Raw genomic sequence first — 22,928 nt, 5'->3', positions numbered from 1 at the left:
TAACTTTGATAGAAGATTACTTTGTTAAGCACTCATAGGCCTGAAATACAACCACACGCACACATGCACATGTGGAGGGATGGGCGGCCACATAGCGTCGCCCTGGGAGCAGCAATAGATGAACGGACACCTCATCTTGTTTCTTGAAATAATGCACAATAATAATAATAAAAGAAAGTCTCATTGGTTTATGCTTTTATTTTGCTGCTCAACTTCTGGTGGATGTGTTCGTGTGTCCGTGGGCTTGACGCAGCGAGGCCCAGCCCATTTCTTGATTACGCACCGACAAGGGGGAGGGGAGAGGGGGGTGGGGGTGGGCGGACGCGCTGATGTCCTCTCTGGTGCGCTCAACCAACCCCTGCTGTTGTAATGTAAAGCTGGTAGTATCCTGGTGTACGGCTGGAAAGGATCCACTGAAGGAAAAAAAAAAGGGGAGCCCTCGGTTCGCGTACATCGGTGCCTCCAAAACTTGGAGATTTTCTGCATCGGGAGATTCCGCAGCCAAATTACGCATGGAATGGTTTTGGGGGGATTGGAGTAGAAATGCAGCGCCGCACTTCCAGCCCACAACAAGAACCATGCCCAGCTTACATTGCAAGCCAATCTATGACATCCTGTTTTATCCTCTACGACTTTGATATGAGTGAAATTTACTCGGATACCGACGAGGAGTGAAGAAAACACACACACACACACACAGACACACGCACGGCACTCAAGCTGAAGGACGTTGTTTTTTCGCTGCAGACGCTTGTGTACCCGAAAACCTCTGCATTTAGGATTTTTTCTTTTTTGATGGAGCTGGAGAACATAGTAGCCAACACTGTACTGCTAAAAGCGAGAGAGGGTAAGTTGACACATTGAGAGGAGCGAACAGTAAGTAAAGGCCTGGCTGTGGCACATTTTTGCGCTCGATATGCAGAAAAGGTGGGAATGATCGTCCTGGTGACGGCAGTAGGTAGAGGCTGCGGACTGTACGGCTCGGTACAGCAGGTAAATCCCACAGATGCAACAGAAAGAAGAAAAAAAAATTGCTGCGATATTGCAGGCAAAGCTACAGTGAGATGTGTCCACCTGGTGATTGATTTGAACACCCCAGATCACAACTCCTGGGTCGTTTTCACAGATTTTGACAGATCATATGCGTTTTCCCCACATATGGAAGAGAGGACGAGGAGGTAGGTAGGTAGGAGGAGGTAGAAGGAGGAGGAGGAGGTGGAGGAGGTGGAGGGGTCTGCCTCTGCCTCCCACATCCGCTTTCGCTCTCTGTGCAAATGAATGCGCTCTTTCGCAACATTATACATGCTGAGGCACACATTGAAGCAGGGAATAACTCCTTTTTTTGCACGGGCAATAAATGAGTGTAGGCTGGCTGGCATTTGAGCGGTGATGTGATGACGTGCCTGCTGTTGAAATCTATGTATGTATGGAGGCCTGCACAGACAGACACAGACAGAGAGAGAGAGAGAGAGTCTGGTTATCAGTGGATAAACGCTCCAGTGTGTGTGAGGGCCAGATGCAGGTTTGAAAATATTCTGAAGGTGTTCAGTGTCATTAATGGCTCTTTTTTTTTCTGAGGAGGACAGGGTCGTGCTGAGGGCAAGGAGGAAGGCCTTGCAGGTAAACATCATGCAGCCATGATTTGTTTCTTTTAAAAAGTCTCCTGAAGCATCACCGTCACACTTCCTATGAAACTCTGCACCCTTCCTCTCTTCTTCTAGAGTAAATGATGTCATCTTTACTGCAAGTAATCCAAATAATAAATCACCCTATGTGTGCAAACGCTCGCACAAGTGCACGGACGGGTTTTGGATGTGTTTTCATGTGGTTGAAAGTCTCTGTGGAGTTGCGGGGGTGACGCAGGAGAAGACTTTCATTTATCTCATGATGATGACATAAGAGGGAGGAGAAGGAGGAGGAGGAGGGGGGGGAGTCTTGAAGAGAGGGCAAAGAGAGTTTCATGGGAAATAATGTCTTGATGAAGTAAAACAGGAAGCTGACATGCTGTCAGGACCCTTAACGAAGGAAGCATTGGCCTGCGGGTCAATCCGGACGCTTGTTTTATGGGAGCAGAGCACGACGGAGCCGGGGTGAATTAAGCTCCATGAATTAATAAGAGCAGTTAATGACCCATGACAGATCTTGCTTGTCCCAGCTGCTCCATTGGTGCTCATCCAGTCTCTGCCCCGACTGTGTGTGGGAGAGAAAAGGTCTTTTTACAATTTCGCATTAAAAGGGGATGAGACGGTTCTTTGAGTTTATGGCTGAAGCGCGACTTTTTCTCCACAGCTCCCCGTACAAACCCAGCCATGTGAGGGTGTTTACTGCCCCGCGCACACTGAAACATGTCACAGGTTGTCGGTTGTGTCTGAATCATTGGTGATTTTTTATCTCATAGGGCTCGGTGCCAAACACTGTGCAGCAGGTCCCCACACACACACACACACATGTAGGGCAGAGTACAGTACACACACACACAGAAAGGCTCAATTTAGGTCATGTAGCAGCAGCTACAGCAGCAGTGAGAGAATGTGAATGGAGCCAATAAAGAGTGTTTATTCCTGTTTGTTTATGGGAGTGCGTCTCCAGCCCCGGAGTTGAAGCGAGAGGCATGCATCCTCCAGTCCAAACGCACAACAGGAAGGCCCAGTTTACATTTCGCAGTCTTTCTTCTCACACCTCCCCAAATCAGCAAAAACAGAGCGAGTGGCATCGTGGCGTCGAAATAAAAAACACTATTGATGTCTTCAACTGGCGAATCAGGCCCTGTGCCAACCTCACACCGCTCTTAGGGCTCTTCTGTGTCAGCGATGACTGGTCTGGCAGTCTGGGTTTTACCCGCCAAGATCTCAGGAAGACTAGTCATTGGTTTTTGAGGAACCTAAGATAAGATAGGTTCAAACTTTTTAACCAAAAAGGACTGAGTAATACGATGTTTCATGTTAATCACAGGATGGAAAACACAACTCATTTTCTCTCTCATCATATTAAACAATAACCTTAAGTGACCACAGTCTTACATAAAGCCAAATGGTATTATACACCATCAGTCAGATGCAGCCCATAAGCTATTTAATCAAATTGATCGTTACATAACAAACTGAGTGGGCTACTGCCATCCGAGCTCCATCTTCCTGTGGAGCCGCTCTCCGGTCTCTGCGGAAGATACTTTATGGATGATGAGTATGCGGTGAAACGAAACACCCCCCGATCTCCAGCGCGATCATCTGAGTATCATCTGACAGCTACAGCACTGTTTAGCCGTGACAGAGCAGCGGGTGTGCCGGTGCTTTTTAAAGAGCTCTGCTGTCTCTGTGATCTCTGTCAGCTGAGGAAATCGAAGGGATCACGGCAGATGAAAAAAAAAGTTCCACAAAGTTATTCGAGCCTGGCACGGCTGTTTGTTTCAGCAGGGATAATGTAAACTGACAGATTGAAGGAGCAGATTGAGGGTTTAACACCAGGGTACTCTGTGGATTTATGTATGTGTTCGCAGATGAGGGGCGTGGGGGTGAATTCCTTTGTTTAAATGTAACAAGAGCAACATCAGTGCAGTCGACCCTGAGCTTATTAAGTGTGTGTGTGCGCGCCTCTGCCTGCCTCACCATTCACAACTCTTGCTGGCAGCGGTCGCAGATTCCAAGCCAGGCGAGCGAACGTCATCGGCTGTCCAAGTGAATGAGAGTAAGGGGGAAAAACTGCATTGCTGCATCCAGATGCCTTTCTTGAATTGCGCTAACAGAGCCGGGGTATTTAGTTTGGGCTACTAGACTGAATTCCACTCCAACGCTCTCCTGGCTTCTTCGCATTCGGGCCTGTGTTGTTTTTGCAGGTTGTAGTTGTGCAAGTAAACGCTTGGTATAAAAGGGAAGTGCCTCACGCCGGTACAATTACATAAAATATGACGCAGATATGGATATCTCCGGGGTAAAATGACCCCAGTGGTGACGTGTTATTTTTTTATTTCCAGGTAACTAAAGTAAGACACGATAATGAGGCTGCTCTCGTCACATCTTTTTCCACTCCTGCATCATTTTCACAAGTAAAACACTTGTGTTTGATTTTGGGAAGATGACGCTCTACCGTGATTCATCCGTTTGTTTTCAGCCAACAGAGGAATCTCTTAAATTAATTAAGGACTTTGTTTGACAGCTTCTATTAATGCTTAAGATGAGAGGTACGGTATAGTTTAGAGCTTGCACAGTCAGTCGATCAAAGGAGGATTACTTGACTTTTTAATCATTTTCTTCAGTTTTCAAGCAGAAATAGCAGAAAAATATGAATATATTTGGGTTTTGGATTGTTGCTCGGGCAAAACAAGACATGTAAATGTGTCACCTTGGATTCAGAGAAAATGGGAAAGATGTATTTTACTAGTTTAGCATTTCACAGACTTAATGATTAATGGATTAGTCGAGGACATTATTGGCAGATCAGTGCTACCTGCAGCTCATCAAAATAGCGTCTATTTAATGGGCTGATTGGTTCAGAATCCAAAATCTGGTATTACCATGGAGGTGTCTGACATCGGTCCAGAATCATGTGGCTTTTAATAAATGTTGGACTCGTTCTTGTGCTGGAAGAATCCATAGAGAAAAGCCTTACATGATTAGTACCTAAATATGGCGAAACGCAGTCATTCGGGATCCTCCAGAGTCCCAGATTCAGGGTGCAACAAGCACAGATTGGAGTTTGTTGTGGGGCAACCGATGAGTGACTAAAAGAAGCGGCTAGATAACACAAGATAACAGGTATGAGGTATTTTTCTGGAGAAGCGATTCGTGTCCGCTCCGAGTCTGCACAGTGTCCTCGAGCTGCTGCTGCTGCAGAAAGGTGTGTGTGGGGTTGGGGGGTGTCGCGGGGACGGGGGGTTGCATCATGTGATGCCACAGCAAGTCTGAGCAAGCCGGGGGAGCTACTGTTGTCAGGACTAACAGAGCTCTAGTGAAATGAGCTGGGTAACCTGTTTGAATGTGCAACCACAGCTGTCAAACACACACAACACGGGCCTCTGTTTGTCGGCATGAATAATATACAGTACACTCACAAACTTTCTCTCCCACTACCACACAAACAAAAACACTCTGCCGGAGTGCTCCCTCCCTCGGGACCCCTCTGAAAGGACGGGGCCATGACATAATGCCGTCCACTTTTATTGGACAGAGAGCCTTAATGGAGGGGGGAGAAGTAAAATACTCAAGAGGGAAACAAGCCTGTGGTTTTTTTTGCTCGCTGGGTTTTTCTGACGGGAAAGAAGGGACAGGGAAAGAAAACCTGTGTAGAGAGTCTGTTGCAGAAAGCTGCAGGGCTGTTTGTGACCCGTTCATAGGCGTCTTATGCTTATCACTTCTCTCAGAGTTGAATTATTTTTGATTATTAATAAATTTTTCATGTTTTCACTTCCCGGCATACTTCAGGAGCACTCAGCCAGTCCGAGTTAGGTCCAGAAATAAATATTTTATCCATGTTAGTGGCTTCCAGCTCTTTGGTCTAGACCGAAAAATGTTTGGAAAAACTATTCATGATCCCCATAGGATGAAGAATCTTTCAAGCACGTTTACATTTGCACTTCTGAAGTGAAGTGAAATCGTTGGATGGACTGACGTGAAATTTGGTTTTAAACATTTGTCTCTCTCGACTTTTTTCAAGTATCACCACCATCAGCTCAACTTTTTATTCTGTCCAGTAGCGACTACCTGCAAAACTAACATTTCCATGAAACTCAGCTGGACTTTGAGCTGATTACCCAACGTTACTATACTAACACAATAAACAGATAGTGAGCACTATGCCTACAAAAGTTCAGCATGCAGACTGTTTTATTGTGAGCATGTTTGCAGGCCAACATTATCTTTTATTCAAAGCAGCGTCGCGACAAAGTGTACCCTCACACAGTTACTTTCTTTGTATTTTCACGCCATCTTGGCTGCACCTGCTACATCCCAACTTCATAGCATATAAAAACACACAACAGCTCTGTCAAAACGTCGGCGCGAGTTCATTTCATTTTTCAGTTCATCAGCTTTTATCGAAAGTTAAACAGAGCTGCTAGAATAACTCTTCATCATGTTTTTGGGGAATAGTATTTAATACATTTACACACAGTTTTTGATTTAAAAGTAAAAGTGAAAGCTTTTATTTTGGTGGTTTTCTCTTTAGACGCTCCGACATGCAAATATTCCACCGTATTAAGCAAAGGCGATGCAAATAGACCCCCTTTTCAACATCAATGCTCGACTGTCTTATGTTAATTTGACCAGTTTTCTTTGCTTCTTAATGATGCAGGTAACTTCACAAAGTAATTATTTCATGCTTGAGTATTTCCAGTAGTTGAAAATGGAAAGGAACTTTTCTGCATCAACAGTTAAAGTCATTTCATTTTTTTCATTTTCTTGGCTCTCCATCTTCTACCAGCAGTGATACACGGAGAACTAAAAACCAAAGAAGAAGCAGAGATGCCCATTTCTCCATCGACAACGTGCCACAAGGCTCGCTGTGTTTTGAGTAGGAGTGTGACTCATTTTTTCTTGAGTGGAAAAATTCAGCTCTCTGGCTCTTACTATCTCTATTGTTATTGCTGCCTCTACCCACACATACAGTATACATAACTCAACTGGATGCAACAAGTTCACGCCTGTTCTCCGGGGGTTGTCGAGTGGAATTCTGGGAAAATATAGGAGATAATTATCCAAAGTAAAAGTAGGCAAGGTGGGCTGAGGGAAAGTGGATGCAGAAAACATTAAAGCACGGCCAGGAATTGATGAAATCGTTATCTCCCTTCATGTCAGACACACAGGTGACAGGTCTCCATGTGATATATGGCCTGGGATGTGCTTCCTGTGTTATACACTGGAGCCACATCTCTTTAATGGAACATCCAATTAATATTTGATGTGCCTTAATTGGGGGGATAATCAATACTGTGTCTTGTGATGCTTCCTTCCTCATGTCTCCTGCTATGTAAACTCATGTACACGCACACACACAAGTCTTATAATTTACATGGGCTACTGTAGGTTTTGTTTTTATGGGCGCCTATGGCATTCAGGTAGATAAATGGAGGATTTTATGACATGTGATGTTGTAAAAACAAATAAATGTCAAACAGCATCTACTGTTCGACAACAGGAGTGGAGCCGAAATGCCCCAGAAAACCAGATAAACGGGGGGTAAAAGCTGAAACGGCAGCTTTCTCTCAGCAGCTCACTTTCCAGTATCTTTTTTCTTTCGTTCTTTATTTCGAGGGATGTTGCCATAACAGGGACAAAAGAACATGGAATGTCAACATAAGAGCAAGACGTGGGCCAAACTTGTCTGAGAGTGTTTGTCCGATAAAAAGGAAACGGATAACAACTAGAGAGAATAGATACCGCTCGAGAGAGAGAGAGAGAAGGGCAATGTCATCACGTTAACCTCGTTTCCAGGATGGGATTTTGTGTTCTTTAGGTAGTACGTACAAGCAAACACCCCCGCACGCAGTGTTCAATAATATCTGTCCGCGTACGGCGCGCCAAGTGTGTTCCATCGGGTTCGATAAGTCGGGTCTCTTGTTTTCATTGGAAGCCCTCTTTCCACCATGTTTGCTCGATGGTGATGTAACAGCAGAGTTCAGAAATAAAATCGTCCCTCGCAGAGTTTTAGGATCGCATTGCCATAATGTTTCGCCCCTATCAAAACATTTATGGAGGTGAACAAACACACTGACACTGCTTCAGAGCGTAGGAGCTCCCTATTATGGTTAGTTTCATGTGGACTATGCTCTGTCCTCCTGGATCTTTATGGATGAGCAAACAGCATGTATTACCCTGCCCTGAGCCTTGCACTGTGTGTGTGTGTGTGTGTGTGCTGCTTTGATCGGACAGCTCTGGTGAGTTATATAATTTCAGTCTATTGAATGTTTTTCCCCCCTTTTACATTCCATATTTTATATATTTATAGAACAGGAAACTTGTGGCACATGACTCTTCCCAGACAGGAAATGTACCCTAGCCTTCTGTTGCTTTTGTGAGATCTCTGTCCTTGCATGCAAGTTTTCACACTTTAGTATCTTCCTGCACATGGCTGTTCACTTATGCACATACACACACACACACACACACATAGTTACTCTAGCGACAACTGTCACAGCTCACCAGCTCTGAGGTCATGGACCGGTTTGACCACCTCACTTTGTATCAACACATTGCTCCTGCCCTTGGGCTCGCTGCTATTTATAGCAGTAATGTTTACAAGGACATAAAGACAGGAAAAGAGACACGCTTGTGTATTTATTTAGGTTTTTGTCTTAAAGCTTTGCGCGGATGAAGCCGCGTGCAACACGTCTACATGCTGCATTTATGCCCGGATCAATCTTTAGCACACGATCATGTGGCTGTCGTGCTAAATGCGGCTGCGTTGTTAAGGTCAAGTTGGATTCGGGTGTTATTGTCAATGCAGCACACTCTGTATGTCGGGGCACAGCTGTACGCCAGCATCAATACCGCTGATAAGATCTCTTTTTTTATTGTCTATGACTGATTTAGAGTTTATGACCCCTCATTAAGTGGTTTAACATGTGACCCTCTCCTGCACCACCCAAAAGAATAGTCGAGTGTTTCCAGGTAAATGGTGTACGTCACAGATGTTTGCTCTGAGCAAGTTAGCAGATGTTAACAGGCTGGATTGTCCCGTTATTATTGCGATAATGAGGAATACGTGGACAGAGAGGCTCGTTCAGGATGGTAATAAGGCGGCTGGACGGAGGGACCGACATGACATCATGGTGGAACAGGGCAACAAAGAGCTTCTTCCTGCTATAGTCCTCCCCTTCTGCTCAGGTCTGGGCAGCGTTTCCCTCGGCTTCCTGTGGCACACAGACCACACACACACACACAAACACACTTTAGAGTGAACCTCAGGGCTCACCCTAAAATGTCCTCCATTCAATAGCAAGTTTTGCACATGCATAGATAAATGTGGAGGAGAATGCCACTTCTGAATAACAAATTTGACGATGAGGTCGAAAAACCTAACCGTGTATCGGTTGTTCTTTGTTAGTGTTGCGTGTGACTTGCTGCACAAGCAGCACGATCTGAAAATGGAGTGATTTATTTCCAGGTAACTCCAACTTTTGCAAGAGATGATATCTAGTACTACGTCGAGATGTGTCTTTCGATAAAGCAGCAGCCGTGTGCCACAATGAATCGCTCTGCAGAGAAGCAGGAAGAGGATGTTTTAGAGAGCGAGCGTCAATGCAAAGTTGCCACCTTCGCTTGATAATGTGCTTGTTGTGTATTTACCACTCACGCTTTGCATACACAAAGACAGCTGGCCCTTACCTGCAGCTCCGATGCAAATAAATTCCACATATTGAACAGTTGGACATTGTCTGAGAGGAGGAAGACAGACACTTTGAGAGAACAAAGGCGTTTGTGTCATTGTCTGGTGGCTGGTTGTCTTCATTGGTACCTCGCTGACCACCACGGTATGACTCAACCGTGAGGCCGACGTTTAACAGATCAGACAAAGGAGGTGATGTGAGAACGAGTTAGATAATCAGAAAGCGCCAATCAGTTGTTTGTGAGCAAGACTGAAATTTTTTTTTTAGGTCGGTGCAGTGAGGAGATGAGTGTGAAGAGTCACAGAAATCTACCAAAATCTCACTCTTGCACAGTGTAGGTGTAGACAATAGCACATTTTCACAGCACTCCACTGTGCCAGCGCTCTCACATCACATTCTGCTGCAGATGTTGTTGTTACGTACATGCCAGATGCACAGCGTGAGCTTCAGGATGTGGTTTGGACTGGTTGTCCACAGAAGACCTGACTGCACGTCTGGTGACAAGACAAGTGGAGGTGTTCGAAACCTCAAAAAACGTGTGTCTATGTCTGTGTGTGTGTTTGTGTGTGAGAGCTGCAAACTAGTTAATGGCTTATGTTCTTTTGTGCGTCAACACTTTATGAATATAACCTCACAGCTAAGCAGGGACGCATTTTGCCTGCAGAACTGCTCGAGTCGGTTAAATTGAGCATGAGGACATTACTAGAGAGAGGTCACAGTAGAAATACAGCGCGCACACACACACACACACATGTTTAGGATGCCGGTAACCCCCTGGTGCCGGGCCAGACGGATGTCGTTCCCTCTCTGACCTTATTTTTGCTTCACTTGACATGCCTTGATGATGTCAGAGCTGCTAAGCAGAAACACAAATAAAGGGTGGCGACCACACTGCCCTCATGGAACAAATTAGGCCGACTAGTTCCTGTGTGTGCAGCCCTTTACCCACGGTGCAGTGCATATTTCTACTCATGCGTAAGTGACAGACCCCGAGAGAGTGAGAACTCCTAATCGAGAAATAAATAAATGCGGGAAAGCGAGGACAAGAAGGTTTGAAACGTGTGTGGAGTGTTTCGTACCACGATTTTGAAATCTGGACGCTTCCTTTCTATGTTGATATTTACAACCTTTTGTAAACTCCTCCACCTCCCCCTCCTCTTCAGACCTAGTTTGTGACATCCCGCCAGAATATTTCCCCTCCAGCGAGCAGATCACGTCCACCAACAATGCACCGCAGAGTTTGAACTCATTTGAACTGATTGTATTTGTGTAACGCCATCAGAGATGTCGGAAGACACCGAGGGCCCAGACAGGAAATTACTCGTTACATCCAGATGGATGAGCCTCTTCGAATGGAGATGGATAATTTATTCAGAATATTTGCATGTTTGTGGGAGCGGTTGAGTGTGTTCACATGTAGATGTTCGGATCTTTTTTTCCCTCAGCAGGCCTCTGTTGTTACTCATTTCTTACTGGAAGTCTTAAAGCAGTTTGTTACAGCTGCACAGATTAATTATGCTGACGGGCTCTGGTTGGAGATTGCCAGGCCGTTTGGATGTTTTCAACCTCTGCAACTTTCCCACACCACCAACTCTTTTTTTATTTCACACGCAGCGAAGAATGACACTTAAGGTTTTATTTGCCATGATGAATGCACTATATCTGGCGAAACGAGGGCCCCTTAAAGGGACAGTCCGGGTTATTTGAAGTCTGGTTGGATGAGGTAGTCGTGTATCATCTTGAGCAGACGGTGGTCGGCACACCCTCAGTTTGAAAATGCAGACAGGAACAATGTACGGCTGTGGACGGGGGCAGCAACAAAAATTGTCCGCTATATTTAGAATATTTTCAGCGCTTTACTTTGACAGCGGACAGAAACTAAAGCCACCAGAAGAAAGGTCACTTCACCTCACAGAAAACAGGAATTGCTGTTTCACCGCTGCAACTCTCGTTGCTCGTACTCATAAAAGTAAAATTTTTTTGTGAATGAAGTCTGGTGGCTTTGGAGAGATATAGATCAATATAAACATTTTAGTTTCCTGTCAGAAAGAGCTGTCTGACGGCAAGGTGAAAGTAGTCTAAATATAGCGTTCACTTAGAGTGATTGACATGACTGAGTTGGACTGCTTCTCCCAACTGGGCATGTGCCAACTTCCATCCACTGTAGGTAATACACTGACTATGCATACCTCATACAACCCCACTTGAAATATCCTGAACTATCCCTTTAATGACTGTGCAATCATCTATAGAAACCATCTGTAATCTTTGTTGCTGGATCATTACATCACATCTTTATATGCAATGTGTACTTGTAGTCAAAAAGCCCAAAAAAGAAGGAAACCACTGACCTACAGTGATGTTCTGTTTATATAAAGCTGTAAACTGATCATTCATTGGCTGGCAGCGACTACTTCTTCTATGATGATGCCAGCAGAAGATCCTCAACGGAGAGACGAAAAGCAGGAAAAAAAAGGGGGGGAGAGGAAAAAACTGAAAAATAAATAGATTTGGAGAGAAGGGAAGAAAACAGGACACAGAAAAGGAAAAAGGAGGAACTACATTATTTGTGGTTGTCTCGGCATTGTGTAGAAGTTGAATGCCTGGGTGGAGCGCAGATGTTTGGTACAATTATCTGACATGGCGTTTGACCCTTCACAGGAAATCTATGCCATTCGGTGGGCGCTTTTTTATCCACAAACGCCCTTACTGTAGCATCCATTTTTAGCCTGGTGGCCTCCCGTGGGGGGTTTGACCTTCTCCGCTCACTGTACTGTTGTGTTTTTTGGCAGACCAAAAAAAAAAAGGAAAAGAAAAGAGATTTAAAATATTTAAGACCACACAGCAACAGCGTGGAGCTCTCTTTACATATTAACTGTTTTTCGGAGAACAACTGGCGCTTAAATAAGGAAGTGTGCCTGTTTATAGCTTGTTTGGTCTACAGTAATGTTGATGAGGAGCAGGTGCTGGGAGTTAATGATTCTCTTAGGGGATACTTTGACTTGAGTTATTAATACAGTCATGCTTCGTGTTTGTTCGTGGTGATATGGCCACCATTCTGTGTGTGTGTCAGCTATGATGACGCAGAGCCCTTTATCTAAAAACATACCCTACCTGAAGTTACAATAAGAGTTCCTACAAGCTTTAAAACTGATGCAGTCTTCCAAAAATATGCAGATGTCTGTGTTCAATCTTCAGAGTTGAGTATAATTTCAAGTTTTTGAACTGCAGTGTGTTTGAGATGAACAGATGCGTTTCAAACAGCAGAGGAGGGAAGGATGAGGCAGTAATTGAGGGTTGATGGGAAAACTGCTAAAGCTTTCACTCAGAGGCTCCGGCATGACGTAGTGCCTCCTCTCGCATTCCTGAGTTATTACTTAAAGATGTCTGCTTGTCATTGCTACTCCTGCTCCTCTCGTGCCTCTCTCTCTCAATGTTGCCTCTCACGTCGGGCTGAAGCCCCCTCGCAGCCAATTTCCACTTGCAGAGAGCGGTTAAAGGAAATCCCTGTCAGTTCATTAGAGCAGTCTTCACATATTAAGAAAAAATAATAACACGGCAGAACATGACGTAGGCCGCAGCGGGGCTGGGATGGATGGAAAATAAAGTTCTCACAGTTGTGTTTAATCCTTTTCTTTGGAGCCGTGCAAGAGAGGTGATTTTAACATGATTTAGTTGGGAAACGTGGCGACGGTCAAATGTGAGAATTTAAGGGAAGATAAATTGGATTAATGCACGACTGCACAGTGAGTTTAAGGAGAAGATGTTGAGTGATCTCTCTGTTTCGTGATGGCACTGCGTTGCTGCAGGAAGCTGATGCGTGATTATTCAGGGCGGTGGAATCCAAGTCTGGCAAAGTCCCGGGTTCTGATGGGAACTGAGCCGGTCAGAATAGGCTTTCTGTCTGTGTGGACACAAACACACACACACACACACACACACACACACACACACACACACACACACACACACACACACACACACACACACAGTTCCACTTTCAGAAAAGCTACTGAGTGAGGAAGAAAGTCTGTAGAGAGAGGAGAGATTTACGGAGGAAGTGAGACGTAATCTATGAATTATATATACACACGGAGACTATGATTTCATTCAGGGGAGAGCCCACACACAAGCCCCCCTTCCCTCCACACTCTTTCTCCACACTCCTTTTTAGCCCATTAGGCCGTTCGTTTGCTCCTCACTGATGAAAATAAACCTTGACAACTTTGTGAAGTTACATTTTTCACCTCTTGTTTTTCCCCCTGTCACCACAGGTGGAGGAGGAAAGCGGAAAGGGAGGAGCAAAAAATGGAAGGAGATCCTTCGCTTCCCCCATATAAGCCAGTGCACTGAGCTGGGAAACAGCACTGGTACGTGTGTGTGTGTGTGTGTGTGTGTGTGCTCACCTGTTTTGTCTCATCGCTGCTTCTCATTCTCATTGTTTGCTTCTTCTCCTTTTTTTTTTTACCGCAGAGAGGGATTATGTCAGCATCTGTGAGAAACAGCCAATCGGAAGGCTTCTCTTCCGTCTTTACTGTGAGACCAGATTGAAACTGCAACGATGCATCCAGCTACTGGACGCAATGGTACACACACACACACAAACACACACACATTGAGTGTCTTTTAAGCAGAAGTTTGACATTAAAAATCCTGGAGAGGAGGATGAACAATCAACTCTTTTAATAATTACCATCAAAGTGTTTGAACAAAGCATCTAAACCTCTGAATGACTGTACACTAACGATTATTAACAGACACTTGAACCGCAGACTTGTTGAGCTGGATTTCCCCTGGTGTGTTTTTTTTTTTCCTTCTAACTAATCATTATGAAGTAAATGTGTGGATTGCACAGTGTAATGATTGTAGAACAACACAACAAGAAGGACTTTCTGTGTTGAGTTTCTCTCCAGGGACTCCAAAGACACGCAGGTGAATTGGTGACTCTAAGCGTGAACGATTGATTGTCTTTGTGTGTCAGGGTGTAGCTTTTAAAAAATATATTTTTCATACGCTGTGTCTCATTTCGGATACTTACAGTACACAATGTAGTACACTTTGTACACTATATACTTCCTGCTGTAGTACTTATCGGAAACATTTTACTACTTCTTCTTCTTCTTTTTCTGAAATATAAAACATATATACAACTTACATTTCTATATTCCGCTATTCACTACAACTACTTCAGCTCGAGCAGCTTCCTCAGCAGCCGGTTTCACAATCCCATCCAAATGGCGACCACTGAGGTGTCCAGCGTCGACTGTTATGAGTGCACCGTCCAGTTCGACATGATTTTAACGTGAAGTGCAATGGTTTTAGCGTTTGTCTGATAGAATCAACTAGTAGCACTCGTCAGTTTTAGCCAGCAAAATCTATGTTGTTGGCTGCAAATGAGAAATAAACACATTGTTGGTACTGTGACAGGTGAGATGCTTAGCAAACAGTCACTTCCTTCAGTGTTCAGGTGTCCTCCAGGTGTGACGATGTCAAGAGTAGCACTCTGCTCTGGATGAAGTCTAGAAAACACACGCACTCATCCACTCTTTCAGTGCACTCACTTTCATTACAGCGTAGCTGGTGCTGGGTCACGCAGCCACGGGAGACAATTAAACTGAGTAGTGATTATTCAACCAGCCAGATCTCCCCCCTTTTCACCCGGGCTTGTTGTCTCCCCCTCTTCCAATCTCTCTCCCCCGCTCGCTCGCCGCGTCTAGACGGAATACCTCCCACATGACACATTTAAGTCTTTATCTATGCCCAGAATATCTTCGGGGGGCATGTGACAGGACAGAAAGGACAGCATTGTTTCCCACACCACCCCTTCCAATCCCAACACCCCCATCCCTCCCCTCTTCTCGCCCCCCTTCAACCACCACCACCACCACCAAGCCCTAAAAGTGACTGTCACCCTCTCCGCAAAGGGGGCACAGGGTGGGGCGACCACTTATACGCACTCATCCCCTAACACATGTTACGGCTAATTCTGCGATCCACGTGACAAACTCACCGTTGAGCTTCATGCTCACCACTTTGCTGACAATAAACCAGGCCTGAGGGGTGATTACAACCAGGCAGGTGCAAGTATGTCAAGTGATTGAATAACATGCGAGTCCTGTGCTGTTGTGAGCTCGTTATGTAATGCAGTCACCAGATCATATTAAAAAAAAAAATACGATAAAAAAGGGGTGTATTGGTTTACTGAAGTTAGTCAGAAGGGAAAATTTGTGTTTCACGTGCGTGTGTGTGTGTGTGTGTGTTTAACACAGGGAGGAATGTGCTTGGGGGTTCCAGTGGTTCCTCTTACATCATGAGAAGGTGTGTGTGTGTGTGTGTGTGTGTGTGCGTACAATATTATGTTTGTGTGTGTTTTGGATCCCCTCTGCTTCCAAAAGGCTAAAGGGGCGTCTTCTTTTCCCTTTGGCTGACCCCCTGCCAGCAAAGGGTGGGATTCAGACAGCTCATGTACTCAGTGTGTGTGTGTGTGTGTGTGTGTGTGTGTGTGTGTGTGTGTAGCCTTTGATAACAAAGCCTCAGTTAATCAACACTTGGCAGCGATCACAATCGTCTCTTTCCCTTTCACTCACGTCTTTGTCTTTCAGTCGTACTCCTATATATTTACATTTATACCCACGGTATGTATTTATTGCTGGATTTCTTTAGGCTTTGTTCTGAAGTGTCAGTGACGTCGTGGCTTTTTAAAGCCTGTTTTTTTCTTAAGCTCCCGGCTTATGTGTGTATGTACTGTGTGTGTATATATATATATATATATCTCTATATATGTGTGTGTGTTTTGTAGTGGAAAGCTGGTGACGCTGGTGTGACACACTGTGACACTCCAGGACCTCGAGGAATCCCGCCGTGTTTACTGTGAGGTTGCCAGGCAACACAAGACCATGTTGGAAAAAAGCCACTGATAGAAAGAGTAGGGCCAGCGTGCAGCGAGGGGCGCCATGTCGCTTCCCTCCTTTTTTTTTTTTGAGAAGTTAAAAGTGCTTGCGATCAAATGCGTCAAAGCGTTTTTTTCCCCCCCTATCCGATATGTCCGGCCTTGCAACGGCCAAGCCTGCTTGTGTCAAATCGGCTTTGTATGTTCAAACACCGAGAGCCAAGAGCAGCATATGTTTATGTGAGAGTGACAGCGACACGCAGAGATGCAGAGAGTGAGAGGTGCGTGGTCTCGTCAACACTAAACAGCAGCTACGAATTAAACAGCACACAAAGCAGAGAGGGAGAGAGGTGGGAGAGGGTTAAATGGATCATGGAACATCTCAGTCTCTCATCTCTGCAGACTTCTTCTGGTTTGATGATTTTAAAAAACACTTGAGTTGTGTTTTTAGGATTTAGGAAGTTTTTCATTCCTTTAGCCAAACTGAGCACCGAGGATGTTGTTGTATATTCACTTGGCTAAGAAGGGAGGCTTTCCTTGGAACCGAGAGGACGCAGAGTTCCTCATTTTTTTTATGTTTTACGTAAGAAAATATGTTCTTTTTCTAACTAATACTATTCTACCTGAGCAAAAGCATACTTGGTGTATTTTAAATCCATCTGAGCATGATGAGTGTATGACACAAATAGGTTTGGCATGCATGAGGGGCCGCAGGTCGGATTTGAACCCTGTGCCGATACGGAAATGACCGATCCTTTTGTGCATGGGTAAATTGTTGATAAATGAATTTAGGTCCAGATGCACTGCAGGAGTTCTCCAGGAGTTCAGAGGTCATTGGATCTTCTTAAAGAATTAAAGCGCTTATAAGATAAAGTGGCATGTTGGAGGAGGATAAGCACCAGCAACAGAGAAAATTCACCTGGCAACACAAACGTTACCACTGTAGTTACTACCTACTTGAATGCCCTTCATACAGACATACGTCACCTCCTTCAATCAACGACACCTGGCTCTGCTGCCTGTACGCTCAGGGCAATCCAAACTTTTCTCGTCTGTTGTTCCCCGTTGGTGGAGCGTCCTCCCAGTCCCTACCAGATCAGGGGCGTCCTCCTGAAGGGAGGACCTCCTCTCCAACACTGCCAACAACTGAACATGATAAATCTATCCCCCTCAATGCAAGAAGTACTTTTGTTATTGTAATATTATTGATGTCTTGCATCTGATCTGTAAATGATTTAATAACCACTAATGATGCCTTTGGTTACATGTTCTGTAACGAGTGATTCCATAATTAATCTTGATGCATGTGCGCTGAAGTCGGTTGTTAATGATGATGTGATGGTTTTGTTGTTTAGGAAGACTACGAGGTGACGCCTGATGAAAAAAGAAAAAGCAGAGGGGACAAAATCATCAAGACTTTTCTGTCCAAACAAGTAAGTTTCTGAAAATTTGAACCTGCTTTTATCTCGTATTTGCTTTAAAAGTAAATTTAGTAAAATGTTAGTAATAATTTTGATGAGAGCCTCGCTAACACTCACAAGGGTTCTTACAAGAGTGTAGTAATTCAATGTACACATCAAATGTACAGAAATAACAATGTGATGTTTGCACAGCGTTTATGTACATAATACGCTGATATGTGCTGAGAGAAGTGACTCGTGTTTGTCCTTACTCTGATGTAGAGCGTGTAATAAAAAGTACCGTATGTTGTGTATGTGTGCGCATATGTCACTGTATGTGTTTACATGTGTTGATGTAGTCACCTCAGCGTGTAGACATAGCAGAGGTTTTTGCAGACCAGTGCAGAGAGAACCTCGAGCTCAGTCCATGTAAGGAGATCTTCAGCAACTGCCGCAAGTGAGTCCCACGCTCTGTTTTAATCACCTCTCACCTGTCGGCCGGACTCTCACCTGTTTTCTTTTTCTTTTAATTCACATCATGTAAACATAACGGAACAAACTGCACAGACACTGCTAGTTTGCATCGTAGTTGTAAACTGTGCCGACTGAGCCTGCTGTGTTGTGTTTGTCGGATGCAGGGCCGTCCATGACTACCTGAGTGAAGCTCCGTTCTCTGACTACCAGAACAGCATGTACTTTGACAGATTTCTGCAGTGGAAGGTGCTGGAGAGGTACGGAAATAAGTTCATAGAAGTTGTTTTCAGGTTTTCGTATGAATGCTTTTTGATTAAAATCATGTTATCTGTTCTCATTTCAGTCGCTATTCTCCTGTAAATGTGACCTTTTCAGCCTAATGATGCATTTTTAGATCCCCTCTACTTTTCAGTCGAATAAAATCTAATTGAAACGAAGAGGTTATTATCTACACTCTCAATCTAATGCAACAGCTCTGCTGTACATTTATAAGTGTCCAGTTTTTGTTGCTGCACGATTCTTACGTTTAGATTGTACAGCTGTAAAGTCTCATCTTGGAAATCTTGTTTTCCGGTTTAATCCGTCTATGTATTTCAAACATTCTATAAAATCACTGACCTGGTCTTGTTTCTTCCACTTAAGAAACACCGCCAGACTCAGGGCTGTTATGTCACAACCTGAACAACAGATGATCATTTGTGCGTTTGTATCATTATGGCTAAATTACTGTAATTCCCTTTTCACCTGCCTCAGCAAGTCTCCTCTGGACTGTCTACAAACGGTCCAGAACGCTGCTGCTGCTGTAAGGCCTGTTGACCTAAAGTACCAAAAGAACAACTCCCATCACGCCCATCTTATCCGCTTCACACTGGCATATGATCAAGTTCAGGAATTCATTTTAAGGTGCAGGCTCAGGAAGTCTGCTCCATCCTTACATCACCAGCAGGTCACACTTTGGCTGAAAACAAAGGGTGTTTGTGCCTTTGAAGTGTCGGCTCTGACACTGTGGTACACTCTTCCTGTAGACTGCGGCCTCTGTTGAAGTCAGACTGGCCTTTGTCTCGCCGCTCTTGTAAAGCACCTTGTGACCTTGCTCTGTTAAAGGCGCTAAATAAAACCTCTTCTTCATATTGTTATTATTATTACATGTGTACCTAATTTAAGTGTCCACTGCCTTTATTATCATCCTCTCTTATGTATTTCTTTATCGTGTGAGGCGGCTTTGAAGCTGAAATAAAAAAAAAACCTAATTTTATTTCAGCATTTTATGGCTCAGATAACACGACATCTCGCAACTTATTTACACTTTAAAGGTCAGTAACATTTTAACCAGCGAGAAACGAAGTAGTCAGACACTTCACTTGAGTAAAAGAAGCAGTATATCAGTGTAAATATACTCCGTTACGAGGAAAATTACTGCATTTAGAATGTTACTTGAATAAAAGTACAGCAATATAGTAACTAAAGCTGTCATTGGACTTAAAAAGTACAGTATTTTAAATGTAGTGAAGTAGAAATGTAAAGTAGTGCAACAAAACTTTGATTTAAACACGTGTAATCTCTCTGTCAGGTGTCACTTCCCATATTCTCTCGGTTTGAAGAGCGAAACAGTTGGCAGGTGAAAAAACTTGACTGCTTCCCTCCAGAGACACTTGAGCGGAGCGTGATCACTCGAGACAGGGAAATATTTGATGCAGAGTGCATATCAAAGGCAGTTAGAAGTAAACAGCAGACTTTTCAGAAGCAGCCTTGATTGTATCCGTGTCTGGAAAGTGAAATTGTGTCCAGGCGGGCCCCACCCTCTGCACAGGAAACAGACTCAGGGTGGTATTGAGTTCCGCAGATAATATCTCCATCCTGATCGATACTATATGAGCGTCTATTAATGGATTTTGCTGTGTCTGTGTTCTGTCAGGCAACCGATCACGAAAGACACGTTCAGGCAGTACAGAGTGCTGGGTAAAGGGGGATTCGGAGAGGTAAGAAATACAGTTTCTGACGATGGTGATGAATGTTGATGCGGATGATGACAATGACGAGGCAAACGTGCGAGACACCGTTAAGTTTTTTTTCTTCTTCTCAGGTGTGTGCGTGCCAGGTTAGAGCTACGGGGAAGATGTACGCCTGCAAGAAGCTGGAGAAGAAGCGGATAAAGAAGAGGAAAGGGGAGTCCATGGCTCTCAACGAGAAGCAAATTCTAGAGAAAGTCAACAGTAGATTTGTCGTGAGTCAACATAAAAGACGTTTGTGTCGCGGGTCTGCTTTGCATGCATGTCTGCTCATTTGTTTGACACCATTTATTATGTTTTCCCTGTGTCGCCAGGTGAGCCTAGCGTATGCATACGAGACCAAAGATGCTCTGTGTCTGGTGCTGACTATCATGAACGGTGGAGACCTGAAGTTTCACATCTACAACATGGGCACGCCGGGTTTCGAGAAAGACAGGGTCCAGTTTTACGCTGCTCAAATCTGCTGTGGGCTGGAGCATTTGCACAGGGAATCCATCGTCTACAGGTAACGCACAGATGTAGTTCAGCTCAAGCTTGATTGGTTTTAGTGCTCCGTTGAATGAAGTTTTCAGATTCCTGCGTGAATCGATGCTTTTGTTCTCTGTTGAATGTTGTTTTCCTAACACGCCGTGTTATTTGTAGGGATTTGAAACCGGAGAATATCCTATTAGATGACAATGGTGAGAAACTCCAGCAGCTTACATTTCTGGTTATTGCATTGCACAGCATTCTTGTTTTACTGTTGAACACTTCATAAAGTTTGCATAGATGAACTCTGACTCTTCTGACTGCTGCTGTGCTGCAGGACACATCCGTATTTCTGACCTGGGGCTGGCCATCAAAGTGCCTGAAGGGGAATCCATCAGAGGCAGGGTGGGGACTGTAGGCTACATGGGTAAGAAACACTGAGCATGTTTATATGCACAAAATATTCCAGTTGACCTTATTCCAAAAAAGACAGCACTCCTACTAAGCTGTTTACACGGCTAGATTAATGAATACTCCACTAATATTCACATGTTTACATGCAGCTATGCATGCTCTGATGAACCCTCTTGATACCCAAGTCTTGATGTCACAATGTTTGAAAGTAGTTGGATCTAGTTTTGTGCATGAATCTCTACTCCAGCCTTGCAAACTGGTTTGTTTACAACACACAGAGCCGACTATAAACAGGCTGCGTGTCACAAACTCATTTTCCAAATTCCCTGTATACATGACCGAGGAATGCTCCCAAAACCAGAATAGTATTAGCATATCCCACGTGTTGATCAGAAAGTGTTACATTCAGGATCGATTGTCATCATGTAAATGATCATAATCTACACTTTAGCGAGTAAATTCACCTGACTATTCATCATCTTTTTCCTTCGTCTAGCTCCTGAGGTGATAAACAATGAAAAGTACGGCATGAGTCCTGATTGGTGGGGGCTGGGCTGCCTCGTTTACGAGATGACCGCCGGGCGATCGCCGTTCCGCGCCCGCAAAGAACGAGTGAAACGGGAGGAGGTGGAGAGGAGGGTGCAGGAGGAAGAGGAGGAGTATAACGACAAGTTTACAGAGGACACCAAGGCCATCTGTAGAATGGTGAGCATTGATGGGAGACATGTTTGTACGGGGAGAGAGAAAGATGAATAATCTGATGAGTCATCTCTGCTGCTGCTCACCCAGCTGCTGACCAAAGACCCTAAGCAGAGGCTGGGGTGCCTGGCGGACGGAGCAGCGGGCGTCAAGGCCCACTCGTTCTTCAAAAACATCAACTTCAAGAGGCTGGAGGCTGGAATAGTGGAGCCTCCCTTTGTGCCTGATGTGAGTGATTTATATGTGCTTAAATCAATCCAAAACATGCCCTGAAACTCTTTGATTTAACCCACGCGCTAAGTAAAATTACAAAAGATGTGTCTTTTCACAAAGTTTCATGAAATCTGTTAAGTCCTTGTCATGCTCTTTGCCCTCTCCCAGCCTCGGGCAGTGTACTGTAAGGATGTTTTGGACATAGAGCAGTTCTCCACAGTCAAGGGAGTAAATTTGGACCAAACCGACAATGACTTCTACTCCAAATTTGCTACAGGCAGTGTTTCCATCCCATGGCAGAATGAGGTAAGTGTGCGCACACAAAATGTGACATTTTTAAGTGCTCGGTGCCGTTTGTGTAACAGCTGGAAGAACTCGCTTACCAAAGTTCATCAGATTCACTAAATTCCTTTATTTTCCTTTCTTTCATTCCTTCTACCCTCTTTTTTGCTATCCTCTTCTCCTCCTATCTCTTTTATTTCCTTCTCTGTCCTCTTTCCTTTCCTTTCCCTCACATCATCTCCTCTCCCCTCACATCATCTCCTCTCCTCTCCTCCTCATCCAGATGATTGAAACGGAGTGTTTCAGAGATTTGAATGTGTTCGGGCCTCAAGGGACGAGACCTCCAGATCTGGACTGGAATCAGCCACCAGAGCCGCCCAGACGCAGCCTGCTGGACAGGATCTTCAGGAGGCATGTGCGTGAACGGACACAACACACCAAACACACACACACACACAGATGAATGCACATAAAAACTAACTCGCACACATCTATGTCTCTGTTCCTCTGCTGCAGCACCCTGAGGTGTCTATCTCCCACAGCCGTGTGCAGTCTTCCAGTGTAAACTCTGTGGACTCCATGTCCAACTCTGCCCCCTAGTGGCACAGTGGCAGTGTGGGAGCCACACACACACACACACACAAAGGGAAGGAGCTCCGAGGGGCTTCCCCGCTGCTGATTGGTCCACAGCCAGGGCCTGAGCAGCAGCCGGAGACAGCCTGTCTAGAAGCCTAAACGGTCAGCCCATGGGGTGGGTGGGT

General features: G+C 44.6%; 1 protein-coding gene across 1 annotated transcript; it reads left to right on the top strand.

Annotated features, from left to right (window-relative positions):
- The first annotated feature begins 313 nt into the window (after positions 1-313).
- Positions 314-22,919, top strand: grk5l (G protein-coupled receptor kinase 5 like). The gene is made up of 16 exons (XM_010745522.3): positions 314-847; positions 13,594-13,689; positions 13,793-13,905; positions 17,564-17,641; positions 17,968-18,065; positions 18,247-18,339; positions 19,998-20,061; positions 20,166-20,306; positions 20,406-20,596; positions 20,734-20,771; positions 20,897-20,986; positions 21,470-21,678; positions 21,763-21,900; positions 22,054-22,191; positions 22,451-22,582; positions 22,684-22,919. Exons 1-16 carry the CDS (start codon positions 796-798, stop codon positions 22,765-22,767), a joined length of 1,755 nt encoding a protein of 584 aa, XP_010743824.3. The 5' UTR covers positions 314-795; the 3' UTR covers positions 22,768-22,919.
- Positions 22,920-22,928: the final 9 nt, after the last annotated feature.

Source organism: Larimichthys crocea, chromosome III (genome assembly GCF_000972845.2).
Source record: "Larimichthys crocea isolate SSNF chromosome III, L_crocea_2.0, whole genome shotgun sequence".
NCBI classification, from domain to species: domain Eukaryota; kingdom Metazoa; phylum Chordata; class Actinopteri; family Sciaenidae; genus Larimichthys; species Larimichthys crocea.
This window is presented reverse-complemented; position numbering and strand designations above follow the sequence as displayed.